Raw genomic sequence first — 17,054 nt, 5'->3', positions numbered from 1 at the left:
GCTTCTTTATTACTTTTTCACACATCTTGCATATTACACTAGTTAGTGATACCGACCTGTAATTTAAAGGTTCTTCCTTCCTTCCGCTCTTATATATGGGAACCACCTCAGCTCTTTTCCACTCCACTGGCACTGTTCCATTTTCTATTGAGCATTTTATGATGTTGTATATTGGACTTGCTAGTTCTTCCCTACATTCTTTCAGTATTCTGCCTGAGACTTCATCCGGTCCCATTGCCTTTTCCTCATCCAATTCCGTCATCAACTTTTTTTATTTCAAGCTTGGTTACTTTAATCTCTTTCATATAGACAATCTCTCTATTACCCTGTGGTCTTTCAAATTTGGATTCCTTAGTAAAGACCTCATGAAATTTACTATTTAACAGTTCTGCCATACTTTTGGGTCTTCCACCATTCCGTTTTCTCCTTTTGACCTTTCTATTGTTTCATTTTGTCTTATTTTTCCATTTATGAATCTGTAGAACAATTTTGGTTGTTCCTTACATTTTTCGACAATGTCCTTTTCATAGTTCTTTTCTTCTTCCTTTCTCACCTTAGCATATTCATTTCTTGCTGTTTTGAAGTTTTCCTTATTTTCTGGATTTCTGTTTCTTCTCCACCTTTTCCATGCTCCATCTCGTTTCTCCTTTGCCCTAGCACATCTTGCATTAAACCAATCTTTCTTTCCTTCTTCTTTAGGTCTATATTTCGGAACATATTCCCTGACCCCAGTTTTGTATATTTCCAAAAATAAGTTATATTTCTCTTGAACCGTTAATGAGTTTTCCATCTCCTCCCAGTTTACGTTTTAAAATAGTTCTTGAGATTCTCAATATCAGCCTTTCTGTAATTTAATCGGTCTCCTTTGTATGATTCATCTCTATCTTCCTTTCCTTCTTCTATATCCATCTCTAATATTACATGGTCACTCTTTCCCAATGGGCACTTGTATCTTATATCATCGTTAATTGGTATATCCCTTGTAAAAACTAGGTCTAATCTTGCCGGCTCATCGTTTCCTCTGAATCTTGTGTTTTCCTTTACTCTTTGGACCATCAAATTATCTATCATTAGGTTCAGGAATCTATCTCCCAGGCATCTTCCCCATACCACTTTCATAATTTTCCCAGTCTACCTCCTTACAGTTGAAATCTCCTATCAATATCACTTTTCTCCTTTCCTTAATGATTCTTGTAAGACTCCTTATTGTGTCATCTATCATGTCTCTATATTCTTGGTTAGTCCATGAGTTTGTTTTGGTGGCACATATGTTCCAATGATTGTTAACTCCTTTTGTTAATATGCATCTTAACATACAGTATTTCTGATTTTCCTTCCCAAACTCCACTTGATTTACCACTATCTCCTTCCTTAACATCATCATGACTCCTCCTCCTCCTTTACCCATTCTCTCTCTCCTCCATATATTATACCTTTTATCTATGTCTATTTTATTGCCTCATTTAACTTTGTTTCCACCAGGCATACAATATCTGGTTCTTCTTTCTTTATGTAATCTCTTAATTCTAATTTACTAGATAAAATCCCATCTATGTTTGTATACATCATTTTAATCTCTTGTTCTTATCATTTTTAGTTAAACTTGCTCCATTCTTTTCTCTTCTTTCTCTTTTATATACCATTTCCTTATCCTGTCTCCTATAATTCTCCAAAAAAATGCCTTCTTCTCCTCCTCTGACCTTTCATTATTTTTTTCTCTTGCTTCTGCCACCAGTTCATTGTCTCTCTTCCTTTCCTCCTCGTTTCTATTTTTCTTTATATATATATCTTTGCAACCTTCTGTTTCTCTGAGTTTCGTTTTTCTATATAGTACTTCTTCTGCTGCTGCTTGTGATTTAGTGATTTAGTGTGTGTGTGTGTGTGTGTGTGTGTGTGTGTGTGTGTGTGTGTGTGTGTGTGTGTGTGTGTATTTACCTACCTAGTTGTATTTACCTAGTTGTAGTTTTACAGGGCCTGGGCTTTATGCTCGTGTGGCCCCGTCTCCATATCTACACTTATCCAATCTTACTTTAAAAGTGTGCACACTCGTTGCAGACACTACTTCTTCATCTAAACTGTTCCATGTCTCAATACATCTCTGCAGGAAACTATATTTTTTAATATCTCTCAGACATCTTCCCTTTCTCAGCTTTTTACTATGCGATAATACATAATATCTTCTTCATCATTCCTTCATCTAGGTAGTGGAATGCAAGGCCAATATTTTGAAGCATGTTGTATGTTTTCCAAAAAATCTTGTTAATGTGTTTCTCCGGTGACAAGGTGTTTTACACGGTTACTCCTAAGTCTTTCTCCTCATTAGTCTCTTTAATTTTCTCATCACCCAGCCTGTAATCCCTGTTTGGTCTGTATCTACTTCTTCCCATTTTCATAACATGGGTCTTGTCTATATTAAATTCCATCTGCCACTCCTTACTCCACTCATATATTTTATCAAGATTTTCCTGTAACTTGTGTGTGTGTGTGTGTGTGTGTGTGTGTGTGTGTGTGTGTGTGTGTGTGTGTGTTTTATGTTGTGGCCTATAGCACTTGTAAGTTTACTTGAAGAGTATGGGCAATTTTATTTATAAAGGTACCCATATTAGGGCTCATATCACCACCCAAGCACATCTTTGGCGTAATCACCTAGAACCTGGGTATCATGGTGACATGTATGTAACTTTAAACCACTCGACAAATGGCAAAGTATCAAGGTGGTACGTGGTGGGATTTGAACCTACCCGTGGATGTCTGCCCGATCCCACGCACATCACCTTATTCACTAGGCCGCTGCCTGAGTATAATAGTCATATCACTAGAGTTCAAAATAAAACCCAAGAATTCATAACTGGGATAGAGATCTGACTTCTCATGTTAATTGTATAATGCAGTTGATTCAAGGTTGAGGCAACATATTGTGCATCAGAAATGTTTCCCTTTTGAGTATGTGACCACATGACAATCATCAATGTAAATAGTAGTCAGAAAACTTAAAGGCTGAAAATGGGAAAAAGGAACCTTTAATAAATAAGTAAAGAGCCAAGGAGAAGAGAAAAAAACCCTGAGATAAGCAAGTAAACTGCCATGAAAGTCCATTCCACATATATCTTAACCATGAACAACCTAGTTCACTAACCGGGACAACAAGATAAGCATGCTTCTAGTCAGTGGATGCAAAAAAGCAATTCTCTATAATCAATGGTAAAATATCTAAGTTTCCATCTTGAAATGATGATATTCCCTATACTCATTGAAAAGTTTTAAAAATTAAGTATAATCCTAACAGTACCATCTTTCTTTACTCTGGGAAATATATAAGAAAAGAAACCTGAAGAGACATCTGAAGCTCTCTCAATGATCTGCTGCTGAATAAACCCTTTCATGGCTGCATGAACTGCTTGTCTGTCTCTGATAGAGAAATGTAAAGGAGGAGGAACATAAGGTTTGTGAGGGGAAAAACATGAAAGGAAAACAAATCTTTAACCTGAACAATGTTATGTACCCAAGGATCACTGGATATTTCACCTAGAAATCAAAGCAACACTTAAACTTATTCCCATAAAAAATCTCCGGCTGTCAACCAAGGTAAACCTACCTGGGACAGATATCAATTTAGACCTTAGTACTGGGGAATGAACAAGACAAACACTGTCAACAGGTAACTTGCTTTCCATTATACAGATCTCATCCTTAGTCTCTCCTCTCCCAGAAACTGCCCACTATGCTAGGGTTGTTCCTGTGGACCTCTAAACTCTTGCCAAAAAAATATAAGGATCTGCTTCACCTTAAACCTCTCTGGATTAATATATTTCTGCATAAATTGTTGAATCATGACAACAATGTTAGTCTCAAACAAAATGTCACCTGTCATGTTCTTATACAGTAAATCCTCATTATACGGTACATATGCATTCCTAGAAACCTTACCGTAAATCAAATTTACTATATACCGAACCCATTATAACATGTAATAATAGGGAATGCATTCCAGCACGTCAAAAGTCAACCCTACAGAAATGAAAATACATGAAAATAGTCATAAAAAAAAAAAGTAAAATACTGCGCAAAATAAACAGAAAATGTTTTTATTTACCTTTCACTCGCCATGTATTCTATCAGATGATGTCCCTCCTGAGGCTAAGGGACAGTAGGGATTTCAGCCCTTACTCATCTTCCGCTGAGTGGATAGACAAGGATAAGACGTAGTCGTCTGCACTGTTGGAAGCAGATGTGGAAGGGCCAGCTGTAGCAGGGTCGGCACGTTTCACTGGTTTGAAGAAAGAGGATATAGAGGAAGGGCCAGCTGTAGCAGGGTCGGCAAGTTTCACTGGTTTGAAGAAAGAGGATATGGAGGAAAGACCAGCTGTAGCAGGGTCGGCAGGTGTGACAGGGATGGCATGTCTGACTGGCTTGAAGAACGAGTAGATGGAGGACTGTTTGGTTTTTCTTGTTTTTTCATCATAGATTTCTTGATAAATTTTGACTTTTCTCTACGTCATGAGCCACTTTGCTACTCCTGGCTGGATTTGGGTCACGTTCCATCAGAGTTTCCAGAGGTTTTCCGATACCGAGACATTCTCTAAGAGTTTTGATGTCCAGGCCACGCACAGGTTCTTCCTCGTCTCCCTCTTTTTCTCTCTCCAGTGATGCTTTGTCTTGCTCTATAAGTTCATAATTTGAGAGAGGTTCACCATGGCTTTCCAAAGGATCTTGAACATCATCATCATCAACTTTATCAAAACCAGCCCTATGGCACAGATTTACTACCTATGTCATTTCTGATCGCACCGATGTCATCTTCAGCGAAGCCTGGGAAGTCATGTGCATTCTGGCCATACTTTATTCTATGCCAAGTTCACGGTAGACGTCTTCACTTCGTCCCAAGATGACCTGATGTTTTCTAAGGCGTGCTTGATGTTATACGCCTTCCACCATTCTCTGAGAGTGGGCTTGCTAGGCCCCTTCGTTAAGCGGGGGTTGCCTGTATTTGTGCTTACAATAGACCCTTTAATATTCCATTTATTCATCTAATTAGTAATGCATGTAAGTAATATGTAATGTAGTTAAAAAAAAAAAAAAATGGCAGGGAGGGGAAGAGATAACAGGCTCTAAGGTTGGTCAAGTTAAAGTCAGTACTGTGAGTGGCAGGAGGTGTGGCGTGGATGACATCATTACCCCTGGTCCCCCACCTGGGCCCCCTCGGATGACATGAGCAGATACCGTATCTGTGAATTTTTCTTACTGTATATCAAATCGAGGGTAGTGATTTCCAAATACTGTAACTGTGAATTTACCGGATAAAGAACTACTGTATAACGAGGACTTACTGTAATTAACACTTTTCTAGAGAGACTTACGTCTAAGGTTATCAGTAAGGAGATAATTCATCATCAGTCAAGTAATTAAAACATTGGCAATAACATGCAAATGTTATCATTGACATTATATAGACTAACATCCAGGCAGGATGTTTGAACTGGCATGGGAATTCACAAATCTGATTAAAAGAAATGATTGCCTCTTATAATAAAGAAGTCTGAGCTAACTTATTTTCCAACCTGTGACTCTGTGGGTGGAGAGAGGAGCTGGAACAAGTCTGGCTCATCTATCATCAGAAACCATGTGTAAATAAAATAAGCCCTGATGTCCTTGGCCATAACCTCTGTAACACAGGGCCATTAGTATTATTAGCATCAAAAGCTGTTTCTAGTCATGGCCAATAAACCTCGGTGGTGGTCTGCAAGTACAGAAAAGCAAAGAAAATCCTTGTTGAACTAGTAAATGGCCCCATATTAACTTGGGAATCCACTGGCTCTGAAGCAACTATGTCATCAGCAACATTGGAAGCTTAAGGCAGATGGGAATGCAACTGCAACACCATCAGGTGCACCATGTGACAACCCCTGTGATACAACATGTGGGTTACATTATTCACCTCTACCTCCCCATCATCATGGTGTCATTGTTCCTTAAAAATATATTGAGCATCTGCTCACCTTCTCCTTAACCAACTGGTATAATATCCTTCACTACTGAAACACAGGAGTATCCACCTGTTCTGGAGGCCAAGAAGGGACAGAAACATAGGGAGGAAGATCATCTCTATTGGGTGAAAAACAAAACCTTATTCTATGGCTGGGCATGCTGTAGCCGGATCTGTACAGGAACGTTCAAGTTGATTGTTTGCCAGCTGATGACCAGGTAAATACGCCTTTGGGGAAGAGGTGATACAGGCATGCCAACCAAACGGTTGATTTACAGCTATGTCATGCAAGGCATATAAAACAGGGCAAGATATATAAATTTAAAAGGAAAATAAAAGTAAATTTAGTGAAGTAAACGAGACGCCAACGACTAAACAATCACAACATTAATTGTCTTGGCACAATGCACTATTATGCTTCTGTGCACGTCTTGTTGAGCAGAAAGACACATATAAAACTGTTACATCCTTCATGCCCCATTAAGTGGCCACAGTGCAGAAAAAGCATCCCCAGAGAGCCACCATGTAGATACACAACACAAACACCAATTCCATCAAGTAGACGCTGACTAGTGGCCACATGTCTGACCTAGAAGCATGTACTGTGTTCTGAGCCTTGGTACCAGTGCATCATAAGTCATACATGATGTTACGCTGTTGGACTGCACAGCCGACGAGATATTAGACATTAGGGTTTTATCTTCTTTCTTAAATACAGGTACAACATTGGCTTAACTCCACATTATTGGTATCTCACCTGACTCTAGTGATATAATAAGGACTGATGCTAATGGATCACTAATGACCTTGCATTTCTTAAGTACTCTTGAAAATATATCATCACGTCTCATGTTCTACCATCTCCTTAGTTATGTGAATATCAGTCAGCTTCTCATTCTCTACTACTCTAAAAATCTGTTCACTATCTGGAACTTCCTGCATTTTTTCCTGAGTGAAGACAGTTAAAAATACTTGATCATAATTTTATTAATCTCCTCCTCAGAACTAACCAGCTCTCCATTAACTGCTTTTAAAGAACCTATGCCTGGCTGGCTACCTTTAATTCATAACTGCTTTTACCTTTCCTCATTACTCTTTTAACTCTTCTAATTCATTATATTGTGACTTTAAAATTTTATCTCTTACCTTTAATCTCCTATATATAGTCTCTTCTGTTGTATGTAGTGCTTTAATCTATCTGTCATCCACTTAGAGTCATTCCTCTGCAATCTTAATGTTCTATATGGAACATTAGCTACCTGGCCAGTATGTAATTTATCAAGAAAGTATGTATATAACTCACCAATATTTACCTGCTCTGACCACCCCTTCTTTGGCCCTCTCAAACTCCCCCACCCTCACTCACACTGCCCATCTTAATATGACCTGACTCAGACTGCATCTCCCTTAGAACTCTCTCACCCATCTGTCTGTCATTTCTCTTCTCTTCGCCCTCTTCACACCTTACCTCAGTTCTGACCTATTCTTCTTCCCCTCATCTCCATTATGGGCATTATCTGACATTCCCTCCCTGCTCTTTGTGGGTCAACTCCCTGTAGATACTTTCTTAATCCCTCAAAATCTGCCCTCCTAGTGTCAGGTACTTTTCTAGTGTTTTTGTTTCTAAAAGCTTCAAGTCATTTCATTCTGTACTTAATTTCACTGTGATCATTGTTACCTAATTGCCCACCAACATCTATCTACCTGTGTAACTGCTTCTTCTGTTAGTCAGAATTAAATTTAAAATATTATTCCCCCTGAGACAGGGGATAGGTGTTAGTGGCACTAAGTCTGTACATAGAACAAGTGAGCAGCATGCCCCTCACCTGGTCACGGCCTCAGGAATCACCATCTTGCAGAACTCGGTGGTGAGAGCAGCAAAAGAGTCCAGATGGTACACCCGAGCCTCACTCAGCACCTGCAGCACATACACTTCATTACTACCTGTCACTTTATTCATTACTGGGAGTCATAATTGTGTGGCATGGAATACTTATTCACCATTAGGAATACATATCTTTTTTACTTATCATGAATGCAGGATATCACGTTTTTTTTTTTTTTCCATGCAAGAGGGGAAGCTGGCCAAGGGCAACAAAAAATTAAAAATAAAAGAAAAAAAAGAGACCTGCTGGATTGCCAATTTCCTTAAGGATAATAAGAGTTATCTGAAAGTAAGGGACAAATGTCTTGAAACCTCCCTCTTAAAAGAAGTCAAGTCATAGAAAGACAGAAATACAGAAATAGGTAGGAAGTTCCAGAGTTTACCAGAGAAAGGTATGAAAGATTGAGAGTACTGGTTAATCCTTGTATTAGAGAATTGGATAGAATAGGGGTGAAAAGAAGAAGAAAGCCTTGTAAATTGAGGTTGCAGGAGGAGGAGAGGCATGCAGTTAGCAAGATCAGTAGAGCAGTTTTGCATGAAAATAGCAATAAAATATAGCAAGAGATGCAACATTCCAATGGTGAATGAAAGAGGCTGAAGCCTGTCAGTCAGAGAAGAGAACTTGATGAGACAAAAAGCTTTTGATTCCTCCCTATCTAACAAAACTGTGAGTGGAACCCCCCCAAACATGCAAAGAGTACTCCACACATGGACGGATAAGGCCCTTGTACACAGTTAGCAGCTGGAGGGACGAGAAAAACTGGAGGTGCCTCAGAAAACCTAACTTCATAAAAGCTGTTTTAGCAAGAGATGAAATGTGAAGTTTCAAGTTTAGATTATGAATAAAGGACAGACTGAGGATATTCGGTGTAGAAGATAGGGGCAGCTGAATGTCACTGAAGAAGAGGGGATAGTTGTCTGGAAGGTTGTGTTGAGGTGATAGAACCCGAGGAACATAACTTAATAAATTTAGAAGAACAGTGGCTGTCTACCATGGCTGCAATAGAACAGTTGGAAAGGAAACTTGAGATAAAGTTGCACAGAGAAGGATAGAAATTGTAGGAGGGCAGTTTTGAAATCAAAGCTTTGTTCCAGATTTTATCAAAGACTTTTGATATGTCTAACACAACAACAAAAGTTTCACTAAAATGTCTAAAAGAGGATGACCAAGACTCAGTATGGAAAGCCAGAAGATCACTAGTCATACTGGCGATCAGAGAGATTATGAAATGACAGATGTTTAACAATCTTCCTATTGCGGATAGATTAAAGAACTTTAGAGAAGCAAGAAATTAATGCTATAGGATGGTAGTTTGAGGGATTAGAACAGTCACCCTTTTTAGGAACAGGCTGAATGTAGGCAAACTTCCAGCATGAAGGAAAGGTGGAAGTAGATAGACACAGTTGAAAGAGTTTGGCCAGGCAAGACACAAGCATGGAAGCACAGTTTTTGAGAACAATAGGAGGGACCCCATCAGGTCCATAAGCTTTATGAGGGTTTAGGCAAGTGAGAGCATGGAAAATATCATTACAAAGAACTTTAATTGAAGGCATGAAATAGTCAGAGGGAGGATAAGCCCAGAATCATCCAAGGTGGAGTTGTTAACAAAGGTCTGAGAGATGAGTTCAGCATTAGAGACAGATGTGATGGCAGTTGTGCCATCAGGATGAAATAAAGGAAGGAAAGATGAAGTAGTAAAGTTATTGGAGATATTTTGGACCAGATGGCAGAAGTGTCCAGGGCAGTTGAAGTTCAAAAGATTGTGACATTTGCAGCTGCCCGGTTCACCAGATATCATATTTCACAAAAAGTTGTTTTACAGCAAATTGTATATCCTAGGATATACAATTTTTAATGCTAAAATTAATTTCTTCACTTACCTGTTTTTCATACAAAAAACTAGCAGTTCCACTGTCTCACTTTCGTCAGCCGAGATTACAAAAATTTCCACTTGGCGCTATTGTTAGGGTATGAATTGTATATAATTATTTTTTCCTTGTTTCTACACACAGCCGTGAGAAGGGAGGCTGATCTTAGCGAGAAGCACATCCTTTCATTTTCATGTGCAAGCACTTCTTATGCTAAGTCAGTATACGTTCCCACAGGCTCAGTGTGGGAACCTCTGGTTACTAGATTATATATATATATGTAATTATAACAGCATAGACATATATTTAGTACTATCATATATTTTATTTCTTTCATTTATAATTAAGTAATACTTTAACTATTGTAACCAATACATTTCTAACTGTTCTTTAATATACGAGTCGGTCACCGGTGTCAGTGAGTTTTTGCTGACGAGAGATTGACAAGACGGTGCTACGTTAGTTGGAGTCTGACGACCACACGAGCTGGCCGTTGTGCTCCCCCGAGCGTTTGCCAGGGAGCTGTGGACTGTGTGTGTGTGTGTGTGTACAAGACTATCCTTGTGTAGTGTAAATAACTGTATTGTTAATATAAGGAAAACCCAAGCTGTGTTTTCATTAACTCCCCTGATAAGACAGTGTGAGAGAATTCCTGAACTAACGACACTGCTACTCTTGTGCCCTCTTCGTGGTAACATAACATTGACCACAACACTATACCTGCCAGTGTGTTACCCGGCGCTGCCGATGGATTCGGGTGCGCTGCCCCTCAGTTAATTTTCATGAGCATTGAAACAGATGGGGGGAGGAAGGGAGGGCACCTGTTTTTGTATGAAAAACAGGTAAGTGAAGAAACTGATTTTAGCATTAAAAATTACATTTCTATCACAGACACCTGTTTTTCATACAAAAAACTAGCAGACTCCAATATTTAAGGAGGTGGGAGTCGACAGAATGCGGCAGGAGTAAAGGGTGAAATAACTGTCCATGTGGAGACAATAACCCGTGGAAGAGGTTGACGTGGAGAAGAGGGTGCTGGAGAATGCAACCAGGTGCACGGGAGTACTCCTTGACCCATGTGCCTCAACAATTAGAGCCCTAGGTGACCAGTGGTGAGTGTCCTAGGAGCATGTATATGCCTATGACTGGAGGGGGGAGCTGAGGAGAGCCCCATCCTGGCTACTGACCCTCTACCCCCTGGCTGAAGGTGCCAGGACTGTACAAACAAGCCGCCAAGAAGAGCAGACTTGAGCGGACTTCCAAGGTCTGTGCATGGCCAGGAGAAGGAGTTAGTCAACCTTATGTCCAGCAGCGACCACTGTACCCAAGGCAAAGATATCCCCCTCCTGTCTTACTATTTCCCGGAGATAATGGTCAGCGAAGACCGAAGGCGTCCTCCAGCAGCCCACCCTGAACATAGTGGGAACAGAGCAGTTCTTCTACATGAGCATAAAGGTAGCAATGCCACGGATGTCGTGGGCACGGACCTTAAGCTCACGGCAGGAAGAGTCAGGGAAAGAAGCATGGGCCGATTTGATGGTATCCTGTAGGAAGAAGGAAATTGCTGCTTTGGACATAGGTCTGGAAGGACACTTAACAGCAAGAAAGAGGTTGCGGGGTCTTGTAGGCAAAGACGTCCTGTGCAGATAGTGACGAAGCGCCCGAACAGGACATAGGAGTCTCTCCACATCCTCAGAACCCATGACGGTGGCAAGGCTCTTAATACAAAACTCCCGAGGAGTACTTTGGGCGTCCATATTCGTCTTAGCAATAAATTCAGCAAGATAAGGGACCAGCAGATTCTGTCCCTGCCAGCTCGTCTTGTGAGAGAGTGCTTGGATCTCTCCTACCCTCTGTGCTGTAGCAAGAGCAAGCAAAAAAATAGACTTTCTAGTCAGGTCTCTGGTAGACGAGAGCCGCAGAGGTTCAAAGGGAGCCTTGGTTAGGAAGTGAAGAATGATATCCAAGTTCCAGGAAGGCCGAAGATTCCTGCTAGACCTCTATGGCTTGGAAGAGCAGGCTCTAATAATAAGCCTCAGCACCTGGTCGTTGTTGAGGTCCAACCCTCTGATTGCCAGGACGCTGTTAAGCATGGCCTTGTAGTCCTTGATAGCAGAGTTGGAAAGATAACAATCCTGACGCAAATAAACAAGAAAATCTGCAACTTTCTGGACCATGGAGTTAGAAATGGTATGCCCATTGTCCTTGCACCATTTCCTGTACCTCTTCCAGTTATGCTGATAGTTTAAAGAAGTAGGACATAGGAGTCATGCGCCAGGAACTCCGCCACCTTAGAGGAGAAGCCTCTGTATCTCACGTATCGCTTGATAGTCTCCATCCTGTCAGCTGAAGCCCGTGGAAGACCGCAGTGGAACCTGTGGGAGTGGGGCTGAGTCTAGAAGTCCCGCCGAAGCGGAAGTCATCGGGATGGCTCTCGTGATGCTTTCAACAGATCTGGAAACTATTCTCTCTGGGGCCAGAACTGCGCAATCAATATGAGCCTGGTGTTGCTGGAAGCCCGAAGTTTGTTGAGCACCTTTCTGATAAGAGGAAAAGGAGGGAGGGCATACATGTCTTGGTTGTCCTAATTGTAAAGAAAGGCATCCGTGGCAATTGCTTCGGGATCCCGAAAAAGAGAGACAAAGTTCGGGATCCTGTAGTTGAGACACGTGGCGAAGAGATCGACAGTCAGGTAGCCCCATACCCGCCACAATTGATGGCACACGTCCATGTGAAGTGTCCACTCCATGGACAGAATCTAGTGTCGCCTGCTGAGGCAGTCGGCAACCATGTTGTCGGAGCCCCTTAAAAACTGAGTCAAAATTCCCACCGAATGAGCCTCTACCCAGTCTAAGATCTCCCGAGCCTCGTTGTTGAGGTACGCGAGCGCCATGGTGTTGTCGGAGAAAACCGCAACAACAGAATTCCGCAGTATGTCCACAAAGTGTTGGAGACCCAGGCGAATCGCCCTGAGTTCCAGGACGTTGATATGAAGGGACTTCTCTTGGGTGTCCCAGAGGCCACTCACAGAATCCTGAAGGAGAGAAGGCCCCCCACACTTCGTTTGAGGCATCCGTAAAGAGAAAGAGATGTCCGGAATAGCCAGATGGAGGGATTGACCCTGAGCCAAGTTCTGGTCCTCCAGCCACCACTCCAGGTCCCGACGACTGTTGAGGTCCCAGCATACAGGATGGTCGTCTGCCATCGTCTGCCTTTCCCAATGCAGGTTCAGCTGAATCTGAACAAGGCGCATTCTCCTCCTCGATCCTGGCACTAGATGAATGAGGGAGGACAAGTGCCCGAGAAGTCGCAACCAGTCCTTTCCAGGTGAGGACGGACAACTGAGGAAGGAACGAATTGTATTCTGTAGGTTGTGTATCCTCCCCTGCATCAGGAAAACCCTCAAAGGAGGAGAGTGAATCAGTATCCCAAGGAAGGTCTTCTCTCAATTTATGCGAATCTCCAGAACTGAACAGATGCCGATGAGACAAGCGGTGGCTCTTTGAGCCTCGTCTGCCGACGAAGCTAGGACTAACCAATCGTCCAGATATTGGAGGATGCAGAAGCCCTGACGATGGAACTCTGCCGAGACAGGGGCCATGAGACGAGTGAAGACTTGAGGGGCAGTACAGAGGCCGAAACAAAGGGCTCAAAATTGTAAGTAGCAGCCCTCCCAGGAGAAGTGCAGGATACGTCAGCTGTCTGGATGGACAAGCACCTGGAGATTGGCGTCCTTCAGATCGAGACACCATCCAGTCATCCTGTCGTATTCCAGACATGACGGTTCTGACCGTCTCCATCTTGAACTTGGTGGTGACGACGTACTTGTTTAGAGATGTCGATGATGGGTCGGAAACCTCCCGAGACCTTTGGAACAACAAACATGTGGCTTTCTCTATGGCACCCTTGGCTCTTAGTTGCTGGATCTCCAACCGAAGCGTTTGTCCTTTGAGTGATCCTGGGGCATAGCCACTGGGTTCCTTGAAGTGGGTTGTGAGTGGCGGGGGCGCAGAGAAGGGAATCCTGTAGCCTTCCCTTAGAATGTCGAGGATCCACGTCTCTGCCCCTATCTTCAGCCACTCCTCCCACTTGTGGGCTAGACAGCCTGCAACTGCCCCATGGGAATGAAGTGCGTCACTTCCGAAAGGGCTTTGCCTTCCGTCCCCCTCCTGGCACACCGGAACGAGAAGAGTGAGAGCCGTCAAACCCACACTGGGAGTCCCTGGCACGAGTGGAGAAGGAAGGTCTGCAGGCGGTAGCAGCAGAAAGCCTGACAGCTGTGGAGGTAGAAGGTCGGGGACTATGCTCCACCAAAGGCGTGCCTGGAGCAGGACGCGGCCGGGCGAGAGCTCTGAGTGCGGCCTCATGGAGCGTCCTATCTGCATTGCTCTTCGAGGACTGTAGCGCCTCCTGAAGGCGGTCCTCATCAAAAAGGAGAGGGGTCAGTAGCGGGGGCGGGGAGCACAGAACCACTCAAATCTGCTATCTGAGAAGCAACAAGAGAGTTGACAGAAGCAAGCACCTCCTCCGCCAGGACTTCAAAAACAAAGAGAGATCAATAGCAACAGGAGACTTACTGCCCTGCTGGGAAGCCGAATCCCCAGCAGTTAACTCATCCCGGGACAAAACACTAACGTCCTGAAACGAAATCTCCGAGCCGCCATGAACGTCAGACAAAACAAAGGCAGCCAGTGAAACCCTTGTCCCCGGAATAGGAGGTGCTTTAACAGACTGCGATGTACCTACGTCACAGGAAACATTACAATAGGGGGCAACAGAACTATGTGAATGTTTTGCCTTGGAGCATCTCCTGCGCATCAAACCACACTGGCACTTATACGCGGCAAGGACTTTATCACTGCTCCAACTAGAACACTCATCACATCTCTTACCTGGGTTGCAGATATCTCTGCAATTAACACAAACAGAATGAAGGTCCTGGAAGAAACTGCCCAAAACCCTGAAGCAGTCTGATCTCGAGCAAACCCTTCTACAAAGCTTAGATGATGACTGAGAGCCGGAAGAACCAGGCGAGGAAGCAGCTCCATCCATCAGCAAACTACTCTCTCGAGCAGCAGCAGGCTGCTCTGGACAAGCAAGCTGCCCATTAAGGTCCTCCGCCATGAAAACACGACGAAATCGGGAGAAAAAGCACTTGAAAAGTTCAAGAAGTGAAACAGGGACGCAAGTGCAGCGTATATGATCACTATCTGCGCCGAAGAGTAACTGAGGGGAAGCGCAGTCGCATCTGATGATCCGATCCCACCGGCAGCGCCGGGCACTGCGCTGGCAAGCGTAGCGCCAGGCAGAAATTTTTGTAATCTTGGCGGACGCAAGTGAGACAGTGAAACTGCTATATTTTTTGTATGAAAAACAGGTGTCTGTGATAGAAAATATATATATATATATATATATATATATATATATATATATATATATATATATATATATATATATATATATATATATATATATATATATATATATATATATATATATATATATATATATATATATATATATATATATATATATATATATATATATATATATATATATATATATATATATATATATATATATATATATATATATATATATATATATATATATATATATATATATATATATATATATATATATATATATATATATATATATATATATATATATATATATATATATATATATATATATATATATATATATATATATATATATATATATATATATATATATATATATATATATATATATATATATATATATATATATATATATATATATATATATATATATATATATATATATATATATATATATATATATATATATATATATATATATATATATATATATATATATATATATATATATATATATATATATATATATATATATATATATATATATATATATATATATATATATATATATATATATATATATATATATATATATATATATATATATATATATATATATATATATATATATATATATATATATATATATATATATATATATATATATATATATATATATATATATATATATATATATATATATATATATATATATATATATATATATATATATATATATATATATATATATATATATATATATATATATATATATATATATATATATATATATATATATATATATATATATATATATATATATATATATATATATATATATATATATATATATATATATATATATATATATATATATATATATATATATATATATATATATATATATATATATATATATATATATATATATATATATATATATATATATATATATATATATATATATATATATATATATATATATATATATATATATATATATATATATATATATATATATATATATATATATATATATATATATATATATATATATATATATATATATATATATATATATATATATATATATATATATATATATATATATATATATATATATATATATATATATATATATATATATATATATATATATATATATATATATATATATATATATATATATATATATATATATATATATATATATATATATATATATATATATATATATATATATATATATATATATATATATATATATATATATATATATATATATATATATATATATATATATATATATATATATATATATATATATATATATATATATATATATATATATATATATATATATATATATATATATATATATATATATATATATATATATATATATATATATATATATATATATATATATATATATATATATATATATATATATATATATATATATATATATATATATATATATATATATATATATATATATATATATATATATATATATATATATATATATATATATATATATATATATATATATATATATATATATATATATATATATATATATATATATATATATATATATATATATATATATATATATATATATATATATATATATATATATATATATATATATATATATATATATATATATATATATATATATATATATATATATATATATATATATATATATATATATATATATATATATATATATATATATATATATATATATATATATATACAGTAAGGTCTCGGTTTACGTCAGAGTTACGTTCCTGAAATATGACGTAAGTCAATTTTGTACGTAACTCGAGTTTCCGTACATTTCAAAGCATATTATGGAGTTTTCAACAAATCATTGTTTATGGTCATTCAGGTAAGTTAAAGGTTATGTTGTTATATTATTTACAAGTATGTAGGAATA

The 17,054-nt window shown here is 38.3% G+C and overlaps 1 protein-coding gene across 1 annotated transcript in view; it reads right to left on the bottom strand.

Annotated features, from left to right (window-relative positions):
* LOC123506849 (WD repeat-containing protein 75-like) overlaps positions 1–17,054 on the bottom strand; it is a 210,289-nt gene that overhangs the window by 48,370 nt on the left and 144,865 nt on the right. The window contains 1 exon segment of the mRNA XM_045259203.1: positions 7,810–7,901. Within this exon segment, the coding sequence (XP_045115138.1) occupies positions 7,810–7,901 (92 nt within the window).

Source organism: Portunus trituberculatus, chromosome 21 (genome assembly GCF_017591435.1).
Source record: "Portunus trituberculatus isolate SZX2019 chromosome 21, ASM1759143v1, whole genome shotgun sequence".
NCBI lineage: Eukaryota > Metazoa > Arthropoda > Malacostraca > Decapoda > Portunidae > Portunus > Portunus trituberculatus.
This window is presented reverse-complemented; position numbering and strand designations above follow the sequence as displayed.